Genomic DNA, 19,791 nt, shown 5'->3' with positions numbered 1-19,791 from the left:
ATCGCCCTCAAATTAAGTTTCGGTCTCTTCCATTCATAAACCCGCCTGATGTTGGGTTTCTTGTCGGGCAAATCAAACCTTGACGAGTGGTCCTCTCCAGAGGTGGCGCTTAAGCCACTCGTTTTAGAGACAGGAAGCGTATTCGGTGGTCGAGATCTCGCAAGCTGCGAGTCATGCGTTACATGTCTTCCTCGAGCACTGAGAACTGACTGCTTTGCAGCACACGGTTTTGAGCATCGTTCATTGACGCTCCGGTCTGCCCTCTACTGCTGATGCGCTAGTACCATAGTAGGTCCCGAAGAAAGGTGCTAAACTTTTTGGCTCAGCTCTGGTACTATCTTCGGTCCCAAGCTAATCGAAGCACCCCTCGAAACATAGGAAAATACACGAAACCCTTATTTTATCTGTCAAATTTTCATAGCGAATCAAAACAAAGTGTAGTACTAGAATTTCGACTAGAATGGGATACGTAAATCGATTTGCTTGGGACCAATAGGCTAGTCAATTAGTGAGCCAATTTTAAATCGTTAGTTTCCACCGGTTGCTAGTACGCTGACGCACCACCTGGTTTTAGGCAATTTGAACCAAACTTGCCAGAGTGTGTGACGTTGACGGCACTTCCACGGCGTGAAACGAAAAAACGAAGAGCGAAACAAACTAAAACCGAACAAACAAACTGACTAAAACATATCTGGTTCCTCTTTATATGCAATTAGATTAACATCCGAAGTCCATCCTTTTTTACATATTCTGCACAAAAGATACTTTCTGCCACACCCATTCATAAAAAACGGCGAAAAATCCTGTCAGGGGCGGCTGCAAGTCAGCAGATAATTTATCAGTTTAGACATTGTTATTCATTATTTTTATATTAATGTTAAGACAATTTTCATTTCACTATTACACTAGATTTTAGTTTGTCTCATAGTATTTTGCGTTATATTTTGTGTATGTGTGTTATCCTCTAGCCCTCACCCTTCTGCGAGCGTTGGACAAGTAGAACTGTGAATAATTTGATCAAATCTAATGCTTAATAATGCTGCCCCTTATGTTGTGAAGATCAGTACATTTCTACGATGGGACTAATATGGAGCAAGGGAGATTTATCGGAATAAACCCTTCAGTAATTTTGAATGGATCAGCAATCGAAAATCTTCTTCTTCTTCTTCTTCTTCTTCTTCTTCTTCTTTTTCTTCCCTTTGGTTTGTTTTTTTCCGTCGATCTTGTTTTCCGTGCTGAGCACCAATGCTACCGACGTGCCAGGAAGGCAGCTCCCACACCTGGACCCTACCTATCGACCCATCAACTCATGAACCGGGGACCAACGGCTTTACTTCCCATCCGAAGGAAGGCGTGATCAGAGATGTTATGTCTCAGAACATCCCGGCGGCGCCGACTGGGATTGAACCCAGGCCTGCTGGGGTGAGAGGTAATCACGCTTACCACTACACCACCGGCGCCGTTATAACTTCTTCTTCTTCGCATGTTAAGCTTATTGCTTATCGCATATTAGCTTATTGCGTGCTCTAAACTTCGTGTTCTAAATGCACTTCCACAGTTATTAATTGAGAGCTTTCGATGCCAATACCACTGCATGAATTTGTATGTTGTGTGGCAAGCACAATGATACTCTATTCACAGAGATTTCGAGAAAATTTTAAGCCCTCAAGATTATCTCGACCGGACCGGGAATCGAACTCGCCCGATTGGTAATAACGTGCCTACTGATTAGACTATAAGGCCCATGCAACCGAAAATATACGTGAAACAAAATTCCGAAAAGAAACCGAACGTCACCTTTTTTGAGTGGACAATATAAATTAAGTTCAGCCCTTTTCAAATAGTTGATTTTTTTAAAAATAAAACAAGTGTGCAACAATGGCTAAGTAGACTTGAGTCTTTTTACTCGCTAAGTGTAATTGAAATCTGGGAAGGTGCTGGGGATGTTTTTAGTTATCTGATATTTAGGTTTAGGTTGAAAACTACTTTCTTGAGCTGTGCTTCACAAAACCCATTGTATTTTAAAGAATAAATGTTTTCAATTCGATGCCTAGACACATTAAACGTGTAACTACACTTACAGAATTTACTTGCCATTGCATTTCACACGTTAAAGCTGTCTTATGAAAAGTTATCTAATGAATTTCTATTTATGAATTGACAAATTATGTATCTTAAGGAAGTTTCTAACAGATCATTTTGTATGGATAGCTGTCATAACGACTTTTTAATAATTATTGTAGCACTGTAGCACAACAAAAACTATTTTGTTCGCCACGATGGTGATGATGGATTTTTAATATTTGATTTAATAGTAGTAGTTATGAAAAAAAGTAATTTTTACTGAATTTAACATTTGATAAACAAACAAATAATGGAACATTGAAGCTTATTTGGAAGATGCCTTGAATTAATAGTAAGTCTTCTGGTTGAATTTCGGGGGCTCATGAGCATTCCTTACGTTGCTGAAGTTTACGCTAACACCAGATTGCGGGGTTGCTAGCGTATTAGAATGCTTTGTTGATTATTTATGAGCTCTTGATCACTGGGAATGTGAATGTTTGAGGTGGGCAAAAGGGTAAATTTTCACATTTATATCACTGTGAAGCAACTGAAAAGTGTTGAGGGAATTTATATCTGTAAAAGCTCGGTTTTGTTTGCTAATCTGGTTAAATGTTATACTTAATTATTTTAAAGATAAACCATCCAGCTCAAACCTTTGAAGCGGTAAGCAGTGGGACCATCGTATAAAAAGAAGGGTCTCAACATTTTATTATTATTATTATTATTATTATTATTTAATTTTATTCATCGGACTATTGTCTACATGAAACAACCTTAAAGCTAAAATAATTCAAGTGTTTCTAATCCGTGCCAAAAAGCGAGATGAAGATTCCCCAAATTCGAATAATTCTTCGACAGCCGTAAACGTACGCATCATAGTTGTTAGTGGTTCGTTGTAACCGAACGCCGTTCGATGGTACCGCGGTTGGAGAAGGGTACCACTTCGTAATGTTCTCGGTGGTACTCGGATATCCAACAGCGAGAGAAGCCTCGAGCAGTCGACCTCACAATTCAATAGCTTGGCAACAAAAACTGCTTGCTGATTTTTCCGTCGGTATTCCAGAGTATCCAAGCTCAGCAGATTGCAGCGATCAGAATACGGCGGGAGATTTTGCGGATCACGCCATAGTAGATTACGTAATGCTATCCTGATAAACTTGCGCTGAACACTTTCGATCCTCAAGCTCCAAGTCAACTGATGAGGAAACCAGACCAAGGAGGCATTTTCCAGGATTGGTCGCACAAGTGAGCAATAGAAAGCTTTCAGGCAGTGTGGGTCAATGAAGTCCTTCGATATTTGCGACACAAAACCTAGCTGGCGATTCGCCTTTGTGATCAGAGCAGAGCGGTGGAGGTTGAACGTCAACTTATGGTCCAGTAGAACACCAAGATCGCTGAACTGGTCGGTTCTTTGAAGAACCACACCGTTGATGGCATAGTCAAAAACAATCGGCTGCCTGATGCGGTAATACGACATTACCATACATTTAGGAATGCTGAGGGTAAGCTTATTCCGACGACACCAATCAACGAACAGATCCAATACCGATTGAAGACGAATGCAATCCTCAGCAGTCCGCACCACGAAGTACAGCTTTAGGTCATCGGCATACGCAAGCTTACAGCCATCTCCAAGTAGAAGAAGTGCGTCGTTGATGTACAACACAAACAGCAACGGGCCAAGATTGCTACCCTGTGGTACACCTGACGAGTTCGTGAAATACGAGGAAGTACTGGAATCGAGTTTCACTCGCAGAGACCTGTCAGTCAAGTAGGAGCACAACCACGAAGTCAAACGGTCCGACGCACCGAGTTTGGATAGCTTTGCCAACATAATGTCATGGTTGATCGTATCAAACGCTGCTTTATGAAATACAGTAGAGTTTATGTTTATATGACAAAAAAAAAATCACAAAATTCAGGGTGGTAAATTTTTCCGGAAAATTTTAGTTCAAGTTTTCGGATTTTCTTGGACATTGAAAATTTATAACTCATGAACAGGGCTAACATCTGATCACTCAATGCGCGCAATGTACTGATTTTCTGAAATCAAGATAAAGCTGGAATTAGGGCGTAACAGCTTTTGTAAACAATGACTTCTCTCGATGATTTCTAGAAACAAACACAAAGTTGGGTTGTTTTTCACCCTGCGCAAGTGTAAATCAGCGGAGAAGAAAAGACAGACACACACCCATATATAACGAAAACTCAATGTGTAGCCATCGCTCCGACGGCTCCGATGCAAAGAGCGCCACTCAATGTAGGGCTGCAAATGGGAAACACAGCAAAAAGACAAAATTCTTCTTTGTTATGCCCTTCTTCATATTCTATGCATGCAGTCGTGGTAAGCAAAGTCTGCAAAGAATTCAAAGAAGACATTAGCGCTTGTTGTATTCTATTCGCTCCCTGCGCCGCACGGAGTGTACCCGCTCATTGTGTGGGTCGCTTTCCCTCAGATTAGTTGGAAAAGAGTGTGCGAAGTAAATGGGAGAACCGCACACTCTTTGTCGAGTGTTGTGAGATGCATGTACAAAGTTGCTTTGCTTACGCTCTGAGGTGCTTTCCAGCCCTGCATGTATGTTGTAGAAAGAACGTTGTGTAGTGAAATGATAAGGAAATTATGTATGCGATCCATAAAATTATAGTATGAAAAATGTTTTCGACGAAATTTTGATTCATGGTGAAGATTACAGAGCGGTGTCGCCTACCAGTTTTAAACTATGGCCTATGATAATTAAGAGGTTCCACCCCAACTGACGAATCGACTTTATTTTTACCTCTACAAATGCCATAAAACTTCGTAAAGTTGTTCACTAGAGTTTGTTCCGGATTTCGGTAAGTTTTTCTCACACCATTTTTTTCAAAATGACGAATTCGATGTTTTAAATAAATCATAGAATCACTGAAAAATCCACAAATTTACTTTGGAAAAGAAAATATACTGTTGAAAACATTAATAGCAAATTATTTTTAAGATTTTTAAACTTATCAAAAATGCTTTAAGACTTGGTAGCCTTTCAAAAATGCTAAATTTTTTGACATGGGCAAAATGGTAGCTGCAAAATTGACCAATGTTGTAGAATATCAAGTATTAGTACAAATTTAGAGATTTTTTTCCACACACAATTTTTATTTATTTTTATGCAGAAAACATATTTTTTAATCCAGTGCGTATTGAAAAAGATAAATCTAGATTTTAGTAAATTTGTAAGTGTCCATTATGTCCATTTCAGAAAAGATAAAAAATTTGATAAACTTTTTGCCATTGCAGTTTTTAGCATTTTTTTCCATTTTTTGAAAGAATTTTTTTTCCAGTGCTTGCTTAGTTTTGAAAAGGTAATTCAGTTCAGTACAACTTTGTCTCAGGCATCAGTTCGAATAGAAAAGCCGTGTGTGTAACATGATTTATTGAAAAATATCGAATGCGCCTTTTAAAAAAATGTACGAGAGTCAAAATGACCAAATTCCAGCACAAAATTGGTGCATTGCCTCTAGAGAACAATTATGCAAAGTTTCTTGGAATTCTGAGAGGTAAAATCTAAAATTTGTTTATTTTTTCGCTATTAATTCACGTACTTTGAACATCCATAACTCATGAACCAAGAATGGCAGAAAAAAAAAAAAAAATTTTGAAATGAAAAGGATTTTTTTCCCGAGGAACATTGCAAAGAAATACAAGGAATCCATTTTCCGAGTGAAGATTTGTTTTGATCGATTTCTTTTATTATTATCATCATTATTTCCACTGCCAACCAAGCACTGACTGGGTGATTTGGCGTGAAATTAGTAATGTTGATTAGTGAAATTTTTACAACAAACCGCTTCGTGCGATTCTCATACGGAAACCGATCGAATAAAAAGCATCAGGCATTGTAAATTTAATAATTAAAATACTGCCAATCCGATAATCCACTGGATCGACACGCGAAGGTCGCTTCATTAATCGACTTAACAAAAGCGCATTAGCGGATAACGATGCAGGATGAGTTACAATCCGGATACATCACCGCCGAGTAAATCTTTATTGCTAAATGAACGTTGCAAAGCGAAACAAAAAGCATGCTTTATTCTGTAACACAATGTAGCGCTGATTTGTTTCCCATTTGAATGAGAAGTGGCAGCAGAAGCGGCCGTGGGGGAAAATTGTCCACTGACGACAGCTTGCAAATCGAAAACGGAAAAATGACCTTCCCTGAAACAATTATCCCTTGTACAGGAAGATTATTTACTATCATCATTATTTATAACAACGGTTCGGATGAGGATGAGATGCAGCTTCCTTTCCGCAGCGCAGTGGTGAATGGCGCGTGCTGTCAGCACATTCACTGGCGTATGCAGGTTGTGGCTGATTGGAAGTTGCACGGAATTTCTCTGTGCTAAAAATATTCGCATTATGCAAAAGGAAAAATTATCGTCGTGTATTTAAAAATTACATTGCCTGACGAATGATAAATGCAGATTTCCTAACTACGCTATCGATCAGCGCCACCGGACCGTATTTATGTTGTATGGAATGCAGCGACATACAGTGAGAGTGTTTCAATCAGCTTCCTGTCATGCACGTCGTCGTTTTGGGGTCTAGGATGTGGTCGGTTTTTTTTCCACCCCAGCCCATCCGACAGCGATGAGAAATTGAATTGTAAAATAAATTGTCTGGTCTATTATCGTACACGCGGTTCTCATTCTCCATCGTGGCCGAAGCGCACACGCTGGCAACATGTTGTTAGTAGTACCCACCAACCGCTACTGCTTGTACTGAGGAATCAATACGATTAAAAAAGAAACAGCTCCAAATGAACACAAATAATGATCAGCGTCGAACGAGGAATACATAATTGATTGCTGATGATTTTTCCTGCTTCTTTTTTCTGGTTTCATTTCATATGCCTACCGTTTTTGTATGTACACATCTGATAATCATCCGGACGACGAACGGTCCCCTCGCTCATTCATGGACGCGCGACATCACGATCGACCCGTGGCGTCGTTGTTGCCTTCCTCGTCCTACGGTCACTTCGGAAATCTGCGATTGGAATCTGATTGGCTCTGATGGTTGGTTGGTCGTGACAGCCACCGCAGCTGGAATTAATCACCTGTCTGGCGAACTCATCGACGCTCAACGTTACCACCAAGCACTGTGCCTGCGAGACTTACTCCTGCAAAGATCTGCTGACTTCATCGCCGGGTTCATCACCTTTCAACTTGGTAAACCAGAGGTAGGTGTGATGTCATTAGATGTTGGTTTGTTAATTATGAGAAATTTTAAGAAGCAGGAGAGTTTTTCCATAGGTATAGGGTATATCAGCGGATTCGTAAGTTATTCGTTGATGCACTTAAACAAGTATGAAACGTAAGTGTTTAAGAAACGATCTTTTGGATGGCGCAAAACGCTCTTGCCAGGCCAGAACCCATTTCATTGCCTACTTCCATTAATATTCTTAATAGTCTATTTAATACATAGTAATTCGAAAGTGGTGGCTCATTACCATCGGACCTCTGATGAACTAGCATTGTCGTAAATATGGTGGGCCTGGCCCCCCCTACCTAGTGTTGCCCTCCTCCAGAGGCCAGAGATTTGAAGAAATAAAAATCGTAGCAATCTATTTTTGCATTGCATCAATATTTTTCCAAATTCTACAAAATAAACAGCTTTTTTTAAATTTTCGTAATGTATTACCTATACGACTGATAATTGGCCTTCATGTTTAATTTATGTTTTTGCTAAACGCAAGGTTGTTGCTGTTGATGCTTGTTGTACCGTAAAACGGGATGAAATTGATCATCGAGGTGAAGTTGATCAACAATCCTTTTATCATGATATTGTTAAAAGGTAATTTGTGTAGTATTTCATTAAGTAGATTAAAATAGTTCTATTGAAACGTTTTCCATAACATAAATTGCTTTTAGTTATTTTTTTTTAAAATTTACTCGAAAAGTACAATTTTGTGGAAGTCTTAAAATATGCATCTTTTAACTGTTCCTAAAAATACTATCAGAATCAGCATTCCTTCTGGTACTGTGTACGGCAAAGTTACTTATTTAACTTAATTTAGGGTCGCTGAATTCAAATTTAAAATCAGATTTCTTTAAAATGAACAATTTCATATCTTAAACATGATTTTATGTAAGAAAAACTGTTGTTAATTGCCTACATTCGGTACTTTAACCATTTTGAAAAAAATATGCAATTTTCCGTGCACCTCAACTTTTTTTTTGAATTTTAACTCCAGATTGTTTTTTAATGAATATAAATCAAATGTACATATATGCTAACTTCTGAATATTACATTGCATAAACACCTGCATGATCAACTTCATTAAAGAATTGAAAAATTGCAAGTTTATTCTAATTTTAATTCTAAGAAATAAACCAAACATTCAATTTAGAAACTAAATTCGTACAATAGCATTTGCTGGTGCAGGTTTCAGAGGTTATTTGTTTACAAGCCAAACATGTGGTTAGAAAAATGTTCAGGTATATAGGTAAACAGTGATCAATTTCTCCCCATTTTACGGTACCCAAATCCATCAATACTTTGATATTGTTGCATTAAGAACAAGATTGATATAAGCCACACAAGGCAAACAAACCATACAAACGGCTATTTTTGGTTTTTATCAATCTAGTTCTTAAGCCTTACTGGGGTTCGCTTTGAAAATCGTTCGTGAACGGCTGTGTTTTTGCTACGCTGTGGGCTTTTATTATATTTATTCATTTGTTTAGTTCTGGCTACCTTTGTGCTAGCATGGAGTTTTTTTTTATAATGAGTTTATTTTCCCATGCTTATTTGCCGTAGCTTTGCGGAGCCGATATTCATCGTTTGGGTTACAAACTTACTTAAACTTTACGTTATTAAAGCGGGGGCCGATTACTAGTGTCTATCTCAAGGGTAGGGGTAACAAATTGTAACAATTTGATGTCAGGGAAGGGATTGAGAACATAGGGTTTGGAGAGCAATGTGCTCTTGATCTGGAACTAAGCGACATATTGATGAAAAAGTCAAACATGGGGGTACACCGATGGGCAGCTAACAACTTGGGAGAACACAAGATGACACTAACTACTAAATCCTCAGATCGATCAGTTTTAAAAACACATAAATTAAATTTAAATTGTCGAGATCTTGTGGGGCCTCATAGCCTAGTCAGTAAAGACACGGTACCAAGCTGGAGGCGGCGAGTTCGATTCCCGGTCCGGTCGAGGGAATCTTTCCGGGTTGAAAATTTTCTCGACTTCCCTGGGCATAGAGTATCAACAACAATCAATACGAAACTAACGATTTTAAATTGGCTCACTACTTGACTAGTGTGCTGTACCCAAGTTGTCTAGAACATCTCTCACCGTAAAACATATTAAATTATATTTACATTTGCCTAAACAGCCGGGATGAATCACCAATTCAGATAAAGTAGAGAAGGTAGGTCAGTTACGAACGAATAGTATTGCAAAAGTGCATACGGTATGTTTTGCTGACTTTCCTCTTTTACCTACTGGCGGTCGTTCGTTCCACGGCGAGTAAAGAATCATATTTCAAAACAACGTTGCGTACCGAAGGTAGTTTATTATTATCGTTTAATATTATCAAATATTGTCACCGCCGTCCCAGGCGTTTCTATCCATCATAGAGAATCGATTTTGTAAAATTGCAAACATCATCATTAATTAGCTATAAAGAGTATCTGAACAATGAATTAAACAGAGTCTTTCGACAACCATCGAGGCGTGACTTTCAATGTGCTCCGAAAGGACACCACATTCCGAAACCTCAAAGATTCCCAGTGCTCTGGCCCGGACTCGTTCCGGCACCCAGATACCACTTACTCAATGACAACCAAGTCCGTTAAAATTATGCAAACCGGACATAGTTTACTAGCCTCTTGGTCCCAAGCAAACGATTAGCGTACCCCATTCTAGTTGAAATTCTAGTACTAGGCAATGTTTGTTTTGATTCGCTATGAAAGTTTGACAGATAAAATGAGGGGTTATTGGTTTTTCCTATGTTTCGAGGGGTGAATCGATTAGCTTGGGACCGAAGAGAGTACCAGAGCTGAGCCAAAAAGTTGAGCACGTTATTTCGGGACCTTCTAGTCTTAGAGTTACCTCTATGGTATCAACGTGCTTGCCACACAATGTACAAATTCATGCATTGGTATTGGTATCGAAAGCTCTCAATTAACAACTGTGGAAGTGCATTTTGAACACTAAGTTGAGAGCACGTAATAAGCTAATATGCACTAAGAAATAAGCATGAAATGCGAATATCAAGAAGAAGATCTCGGCTCGCCAAGATGTATATAACGGGCCGCAAAGGTTGTTTACTTCGGGCCCTGAGGGATGCGGATAACTCGGATAACTAGCAACACAATGCAGGGTGCATGACCAAAGCACGTGATCGATATCGTTATAGCCACTACCACAAGCGCACCGCACCGATTCGGAAGAAATGCGAGTCTAATGAGTAGTGATTGGACATGAGCCTTGACATGACACGTATGAAGTCACGGCTCATGTCCAATCCTTTGAACCACGGCTTGTTCGATACCTGTGGGAGAATAAAATGTAACCATCTTCCCAGATCACGCTCATTCCATTTTTGTTGCCAGTTGGTGAGGACTTGCTGACGGGTAATTGAGAAAAATTCCGCAAAGGCGATTTGTCGATCAAAAACATCGCCTTCCATAGCGCCCACCTTAGCTAGCGAGTCCGCTTTCTCATTACCTGGAATTGAGCAATGAGATGGGACCCAAACTAAGGTGACCGTGGAGTTTGTTAGTGCTCGCATTTTAATAGTTTTGGGTCCCAGGCGCGATAATTTGATTTAGAATGGTTTGTGCTGATGTTTTCCCCCTGTTGCTTAGGTGCCAGGTGTGCTCTCGCTTCCCTTTGTTGCCGGTGTGACTCGACCGCGTTGATCTATTGTTAGATTTTTGCAATGTGCAATGCTTTTGTGCACAGAGTGATTTGAAAAAGAAAAGTGATAGGGGAAATGGATGTAATGAAATGGATGTAATGTCGGCCTAAATGCCCCTAATTTGGGCCCATACGTAAATTTAGCAATCGACAGAATTTTCAATAGGGACCAAAAATAGCCATTACTACCATCTCAATTACGCGTTCAGTTTGATATATAGTTCGATTTTTAGCGATGGGCCCAATCTTACATCCATAGGCCAACATTTAAGCCATATCCCCTGCTTAGTTATTGTGTGGCTGGAATCGCTGGAGGAGGAATTGTTTAGAAATGACTATAGGCAAATATGCGTGGAAGCTTTGGGAATGCGCTCCCGGATAAATTGATTTGGTGTGTACGTTGCAGTTGAAGATTGTTCGGTTTGGTGTGGCTGGTCTCTCGTCCGCTCATGCTGGGGCCACCATCAGGTAGGGGAAAATTGCCCCTATCTGATGGTGGTGTTGGCATGCATGGGCGGGATGCCGGTTGCACTGGATTGGGGATCGGACGCATTGTTTGCTGGAGCGGATGCGTTTCTTCGAGGGAGAAATCGAGATTTATTTTCATCGTTTCCCATTGGTCAGAATAAAGCATTATGATTTTTTTTTCATGTTGAAGCATAATTCGTTAAAAAATAAACGTCGCGATCGAACATGCCAGCTAGGCACTTGACCGATTAGTTTTTGATAAGTTGTTAGGTGTGTCCTTAACAAGATCATTAGGGCTGTGGCTCATTCCGTCTCGCACGCTGAGCCGGTCAAGTCGCATCGGTCTCGTTGTACGACACTAGTATTTGAGTTTTTGAGTTTTTCCCCACGCTAGGGTTTTTTCTCGCCAAAGTTAGTTGGCATAGTGCTAATACAACTAGTGCGCGAGTGAGGAAGCCGTTAACCATACGCCGAGCGCTTTGCTTACGGTCCAGCTTTAATCACCATCATCGCATCATCACATCATCCCATTGATAGCAACAACGAAAGCACGTTAAATTGCCTACCGAGGCGACCGAGGCATACCAGCTATCAGGTTATCGACCCAACAGCCGTTGGGGCAAACAATAGCCTCGCACCAGTCATCTGCCGCCTCAGTGTAATATTTTACAATTTACTTTCTGATGCATTTGCCCTTTGTGAAACATGGCTCTCTTCAGACAACGATCTTGCTTTCCACGATTTCAACATTATTCGCCTTGATCGGGCAGATTCGTATGGAGGGGTGCTTCTGGGGATCAACAAGCTCCATTCCTTCTACAGAATCGATCTGCCTTCGGTGACAGGCATTGAAGTTGTTGCATGTCAGGTTAATATTCGAGGTAAATGCCTCAGTATTGCCTCAGTATATCTTCCACCGCGAACTGCGATTTCTCGTCAAAGTTTCTCGGATATCTGCACGGCTATGCCAGAGCCACGGTTGATCTTGGGAGATTTTAACTCTCACGGTACAGGCTGGGGGGAACTGTACGACGACAACCGCTCAACCTTGATATACGACATGTGCAACTTCTTCAAAATGACAATTCTAAACACCGGGGAAGCAACACGAGTAGCCAAACCTCCAGCAAAAATAAGCAGATTAGACATCTCACTTTGCTCGAGTTCACTATCGTTGGATTGCTCGTGGAAAGTAATTCAAGATCCCTACGGTAGTGACCATTTGCCAACCAAAATTTCTATTACCAATGGTTCATCTTCTACTCGCTCGGTCGACATCGCGTACGATCTTACGAAAAACATTGACTGGCGAAAATTCGCGACCGCGGTTCTTGATGCCAGTCAATCGGTTGACGTACTTCCTCCGCTGGACGAGTACTCCTTTCTCGCGCGTCTCATCATCGATTCTGCACTGCAAGCACAGACGAAACGTGTTCCGGGTGTTTCCGTCCGCAAGCGACCTCCCACCCCGTGGTGGGATAAGGATTGCACCGACGCGAACAGCGAGAAGTCCGCCGCGTTTAAACGCTTCCGCAAACACGGCAAGGTCGGAAATTTCGAGCGGTACACCGACCTCGAGAAAACTTTTAAGGACTTAATTAAAGCAAAAAAACGCGGTTACTGTCGTCGGTTCGTCGATGGTTTGTCGCGAGAGACTTCCATGAGAACACTCTGGAATGTCGGCAGGAGAATGCGAAACGCGTCTACACCGATTAACGAAGACAAGGAGTACTCGGACAGATGGATTTTCAGCTTCGCGCGGAAAGTTTGCCCGGATTCGGTGTCGGCTCAAACCAACGTTCGTGATCGTCCGTCGGGTAATAACGAAATAGATTCCCCGTTTTCGATGGTGGAATTCTCACTTGCTCTCCTTTCATGTAACAATTCAGCTCCAGGAATGGATAGAATCAAGTTCAACTTGCTTAAAAATCTCCCAGATGTCGCGAAGAGACGCTTGTTGAACTTATTCAATCAATTTCTGGAGCACAACATTGTTCCGGATGACTGGAGACAAGTAAGAGTTATCGCCATTCGAAAACCCGGTAAACCCGCGTCGGATTATAACTCGTACCGTCCCATCGCGATGCTGTCCTGTATACGGAAATTGTTGGAGAAAATGATTCTTTTTCGTCTAGACAAATGGGTCGAGTCAAATGGTGTACTTTCAGATACGCAATTTGGATTTCGGAGAGGCAACGGAACGAGCGACTGTCTTGCGTTGCTTTCAACTGAAATTCAACTGGCCTATGCGCAAAAAACAGCAAATGGGTTCAGTTTTCTTGGACATTAAGGGGGCTTTTGATTCTGTTTGTATCGATGTCCTTTCGGATAAACTCCACGATTGTGGGCTTTCACCAATTATGAACAACTATTTGAGCAACTTGTTGTCTGAGAAATATATGAGCTTTTCTCATGGAAACTCGACAACTTCACGAATTAGTTACATGGGTCTCCCCCAGGGCTCATGTTTAAGCCCCCTTCTTTATAATTTTTATGTAAAAGACATTGATGGTTGTCTTGATGAAAATTGTTCGCTAAGGCAGCTTGCAGATGACGGGGTTGTGTCCGTTATAGGGCCAAGTGCACCGGACCTGCAAGGACCATTGCAAGATACCTTAGACAATTTGTCTACTTGGGCTATGAAGCTGGGTATCGAATTCTCTCCGGAGAAAACTGAGTTGGTTGTTTTTTCTAGGAAGCATCATCCTGCACAGTTACAGCTTCAACTAAAGGGTAGAACAATCACTCAAAGTATATCTTTCAAGTATTTAGGTGTCTGGTTCGATTCCAAAAGCACGTGGGGAAAACATATTGCGTATGTGAAACAAAAATGCCAACAAAGAATCAATTTTCTTCGTACAATTACTGGAACTTGGTGGGGAGCACACCCGGAAGATCTGATCAGGTTGTATCGAACAACCATCTTGACGGTTCTAGAGTACGGTAGCTTCTGTTTTCAATCCGCGGCAAAAACACATATCCTGAAGCTACAACGGGTTCAATACCGTTGCCTCCGAATCGCGCTTGGCTGTATGCACTCGACGCATACGATGAGCCTCGAAGTACTCGCGGGTGTTCTCCCACTGACAGATCGTTTCGCGGAACTGTCCTTCCGGTTTCTTATCCGTTGTGAAGTAATGAACCTACTGGTAATAGAAAATTTTGAGAAGCTGCTCGACAGAAATCCTCAAACAAGATTCATGAGTCTCTATTACGAGTACATGACGCTGGAGATTGGCCCTTCTTCATTCAATTCCTCTCGTGTTTGCCTCCAAGACTTTTATAGTTCCTCTGTAAATTTTGATCTGACCATGTTGCAAGAAATCCGTGGAATACCAGATCACCATCGGTCGATGGTTGTTCCCTTAATTTTTGCAAACAAGTACCACCATGTTAGTAACAATAAGAGTTTTTTCACAGATGGGTCAACTATAAACGCTTCCACTGGATTTGGAGTATTCAACTAATTTCATAGCGCCTTATATCAACTGCAAAAACCCTGTTTCGTATACGTTGCGGAACTAGCAGCTATATTTTACGCAGTAGAGCAAATTGCCTCACTACCATCTGATCACTATTTTATTTTTACTAATAGTCTTAGCTCGTTGGAGGCTATTCGATCAATGAGGCCGATGAAGCACTCCTCGTATTTCCTGACCGAAATCCGAGCTAAATTGAGTACTTTATCTAACTGCTCCTATACTATCACCTTAGTTTGGGTCCCATCTCATTGCTCAATTCCGGGCAATGAGAAAGCGGACTCGCTAGCTAAGGTGGGCGCTATGGAAGGCGATATTTTTGATCGACAAATCGCCTTTGCGGAATTTTTCTCAATTACCCGTCAGCACGTCCTCACCAACTGGCAACAAAAATGGAATGAGAGTGATCTGGGAAGATGGTTACATTCTATTCTCCCACAGGTATCGAACAAGCCATGGTTCAAAGGATTGGACATGAGCCGTGACTTTATACGTGTCATATCAAGGCTCATGTCCAATCACTACTCGTTAGACTCGCATTTCTTCCGAATCGGGCTCGCAGGCAGCAATTTGTGCGCTTGTGGTAGTGGCTATCACGATATCGACCACGTACTTTGGTCATGTACCCTCCATTGTGTTGCTAGATCCAAGTTATCCGCATCCCTCAGGGCCCGAGGAAAACAACCCATGCGGCCCGTTAGAGACATCTTGGCGAGCCGAGATCTCGACTATTGCAATTTAATATATGTGTTTTTAAAACGGATAGATCTGAGGATTTAGTAGTTAGTGTCATCTTGTGTTCCCCCAAGTTGTTAGCTGCCCATCGGTGTACCCCCATGTTTGTCTTTTTCATGAGTTGGTCGCTTAGTTCGAGATCAAGAGCACATTGCTCTCCAAACCTTGTGTTCTCAATCCCTACCCTGCCATCCATTTGTTACAATTTGTTACCCCTAACCTCGAGATAGCCGCGAGTAATCGGCCCCCGCTTTACTAACGTTAGTCTTAAGAAATTTTGTAACCTAAACAATGAATATCGGCTCCGCAAAGCTACGGCAAATGAGCCTGGAAAAATAAACACATTAAAAAAAAAAAAAGGGCTGTGGTTGAAGACTGACGGTAGTCACGGCGGGTTGTGTTTGATTGTGCGGTTTGGTGGTTTTGATGCGGTAGTTTGACACATAATCGGGGCGGTCCGGTGAAATATGAAGGAGATAACAGTCGTTTTAAAATGCAATAGAGTTCGGTTGAGATAGCTTAAAAGATGTGCAATATTTTTACGCTGATAAAATCGTCGGGTCAGTTGTAGTTTACTTTGTGAAATAACGGGCATGGTAATCCGAAAATGTGAAAGTTTTATGGATTCTGTTCCCGTCTTAAGCAAGGACCAAATGGAAACAACGAACGTCGCGTAAAATTAGAATGTAATGAAGGCATAAGCACTTTTCTTAGCTTTTTATCTCCAGGTTTAAAAGATCGTCGGTCGTAGAAGCTAGTTCTTGTGTAAAGGCCACCGTCGTCCAGTTTGAGTTTAAATAAATCCCAGGTCCTATCATATTAAGGAGACTTGTAATAACATCGCTTGATTATCGAGTGTTTTGTGCAACTTAACATCGTCATCATCGTCACCGTCAGGTTCGGGTTTGTATGGTTGCAATAGCAACGCGATCGTATCTTATATGATGTGATATGAGGGGCTTGCTGGCCTTAGAATGACCATTTTTGTTTACTGAGTAGAGCATCATGAGATTAATTTCAAGCCCCTCCACATTCAAGATTCGCTTTATTTGTTAATGTCAATACATAGGAATAACAACAAATCGATCATTGTTATGTTGTAATAAAAAGAGCATGCTTGGCATACACAGTTTTGCTCCCTAACTGCTCATTTGCTAATAACTTTGCACAGAGTTGACGAAACATAGTTCTGCTTGAAGCAGTCGATAGAATAGAGTTTAAGCTTCTTATAGATACGTTAAAATTATATTTTAATTTTAGTAATAAACTGTAATTGATTTTGCGTTGCAAAAATCAAGTGAGAAATGCTCGCTGCACATCTCGGACTTTAAGTGTAAAAATTCATTGGTGTTGATTCAAATGATAAGATTTACCTACTCTTTGCATGTCTACAGTAAACTATGATCCTAATCTATCAATTACTTGAAAGAACACTAAATTTCAACAACTGAGTGAAAAGTTATTAACAAACGAGCAGTTGGTGTGTACAACTGTGCATGTCAAGCATGAAAAGGAGCTCCTTTGCATTGTGGCAAACGGTTTTGCTTACTCAGTAGAAGACCGTGGGATCAATCATAAGCTCCTTCGCGTTATAGAATCGTTAGGATATCAATTCAGCTTATCGCTTATCAAAACCAACCCTGCTGCAACCCTCTTACCCAATATCCCAGTGATTCCTCGTGGAAGTGCAGAGGTGTTCTCGGTTTTCATCAAAGCGAGTGTCACTTCAACAAATTCCTACCGATTCCTTTCTTGACCTGTGTTCGGGCACGACTGGCACTGGTATTTCCTAGTTTGAGATCACCAGTTTTTACATATTTAGGATGATTGCTAGTTCCAAGCATCGTTTATTGGTTCTCTGTGTAATTACAGCTGATCTGGCAATAACAGATTAGCAACCGTGGGCGGTCAATCATGCTGGATCAAAATCTATCATGCGACATTTCAAATCACATGAGAATTCAAAACCTTGTTCAATGGTCGTTATATCAAGTGGTCAGGACCACATTGGTTACACACTAAGATTTTTTTTACAGTAGTCAGTATTTTTTTACTGGGTTTTTGAATTGCTGAAAAAGTCGGTAAAAATTCAAATGACCGTTATCCGTAAGGAATCAATGAAATTGACCAATTTTATTTTTTATCATTAAATGGGGATAACAGAACTAAGTATATACAAGTTCAGAACAAATTTTCTTAATAATAAATTTTCCAAAGATTTTTAAACTTTTACCGAACAGTTCCGCAATTCAAAAACTCGGTAAAACCGTACTGACTCGATTAGTGTGTACATCTGGACATACTCCGTGGAAGTGGCCGGTTTTTAACTTGGACCAAACCACATCATGTGACACCTCAAATCACATGAGAACTCTAAGCCAATTTCAATATTATATCAAATACCCAAGACCATGTTGGCCAAACCCAGACACGTTCCATTGATCATCGGGGAAGTGGCCAGTTATTACTCGGACCAGAACCCATCATGCAATGTTAGCTCAATGGTAGCTATATTAAGTGCCCAGGATCACATTGGTCACATCAGGCCATGTTCCGGGTACCCCCAAAGAAGTGACCAGTTTCCGACTTGGACCAAAATCCATTATGCGACACTTCAAATGTCACTAGAATTCAAAACCATGTTCAATATTAGTCATATCGAGTACCCAAGACCATGTTGGCTAAATCTGGACATATTCCAGGCATCCTTGGACGCATCATGTGACACCACATGGGAATTCAAAATCTAGTGGTAGCTATAATAAGCGTTGTTAATCTATAACAGTCGATAACGTGACCACTTTGGTCACATCTGGACATGATCCGATCAACCCCGAGGAATTGGCAAGATTTTGACGCTGATCACAAACTATCATGTGACATTTTAAATCATATGAGTATTCAAAATCTAAACTGTGGCAACTAGATTTAAGATTTTCATTAGTCTCCACTTATGAACAACACATATGAATTTCATAAGCGAGAATGATTTTCGAGTAGCACACAGCAAAAAATCAATTTTGATATCACATCAAAGTGGATGCACTTCAATCGTGTCAAAAATATGGTGTAATATTCCTAGTCAAAAAGGACAAAATCATCATTAATACAGTATATGAACTGACATTACGCTGCTTTTACTACATTTGTTTATTTTTGTGGCCATAAAAAAAACATGATTGAAGCGCATCCTCTTGGATGTAATATTAAAATTTATTTTTTGCTGTGCATGAGGTAACTCTTATACGCCTTTAACCATTTAATTTTTTCAAGCCTTGAAAGATGAGTAGTCAACACACGGGCCCCGTAATCTTAACATTCATGGTTCGGCTCCCGTCTGCTCCGATTTTTTATTTTTATGTCAACATTATTTTTCATTATGAAATTAATACCGATTTATTGTTGGTAAAGTTCAAAAGTGTTTCTTATGGAATTTTTACGTTCTTTTGTCTAAGTGTAGGTCAATGGAAGTTCTATCCAACAAATAATTTAAGCTGAATTAAAATTGAAGACGCAATTTTTTAGCTCAAGAAGCATATTTTTGACTGAATAAGTTTTTATTTACCGTTCAATGTTTGTAAGATCATTTTTGGTTGAATTGAGATCTTTGGCCCAAATTGGTCACATTCGAACATGTTCCAGATTCCTTCAGTAGGGCCAAAAGCTGACTAAACCATAATCTTTCATATAGGAATTTAAAACATGACCCGTTGTACTAGGATCCACGTTTATTTCTGATTTTTACACAGTTTTTGTACTGTAACTGAAAAAAATAATAAATAATAGTACTCCTCAAATATAAATGCAGATTTGGAATGTGTGATAAATTCCCTATAAAAATTGACCAAGAGGCATTACAACGTTTAGCTCTTCTCAACTACACTGCCCAACAACTACTCACCAAAACGTATTGAGATTCTCAAATCTGAATCATTTCTTATAAGAAATTTGACGCACTTTCCAAATCAGCAATCATATTTTGGGGTTATTTTCCATTTTTGTCGTAGAACTACATCTTTACAGACTGCAAATAAAAAAAATGTGTAGCGAAATAGTGCTAGGTTTTGATCGCTTGTAACTTTGTCATTTATAGATGAAATTTAAATCCAAATACGCCAATCATTAGCAAATAAC

The 19,791-nt window shown here is 40.3% G+C and overlaps 1 protein-coding gene across 1 annotated transcript in view; it reads left to right on the top strand.

Annotated features, from left to right (window-relative positions):
* LOC135713688 (uncharacterized) overlaps nucleotides 1-19,791 on the top strand; it is a 145,180-nt gene that overhangs the window by 42,724 nt on the left and 82,665 nt on the right. The window contains exon 2 of the mRNA XM_065236874.1: nucleotides 7,135-7,280. Within this exon, the coding sequence (XP_065092946.1) occupies nucleotides 7,135-7,280 (146 nt within the window). The remainder of the gene's footprint in view (nucleotides 1-7,134; nucleotides 7,281-19,791) is intronic.

This window comes from Ochlerotatus camptorhynchus, unplaced genomic scaffold (genome assembly GCF_037179485.1).
Source record: "Ochlerotatus camptorhynchus isolate MF236.1 unplaced genomic scaffold, CSIRO-AGI_Acam_v1.1 ptg000041l, whole genome shotgun sequence".
In the NCBI taxonomy this organism is placed as follows: domain Eukaryota; kingdom Metazoa; phylum Arthropoda; class Insecta; order Diptera; family Culicidae; genus Ochlerotatus; species Ochlerotatus camptorhynchus.
The sequence above is the reverse complement of the archived record's forward strand: the minus strand, read 5'-3'. Positions and strand labels throughout refer to the sequence as shown.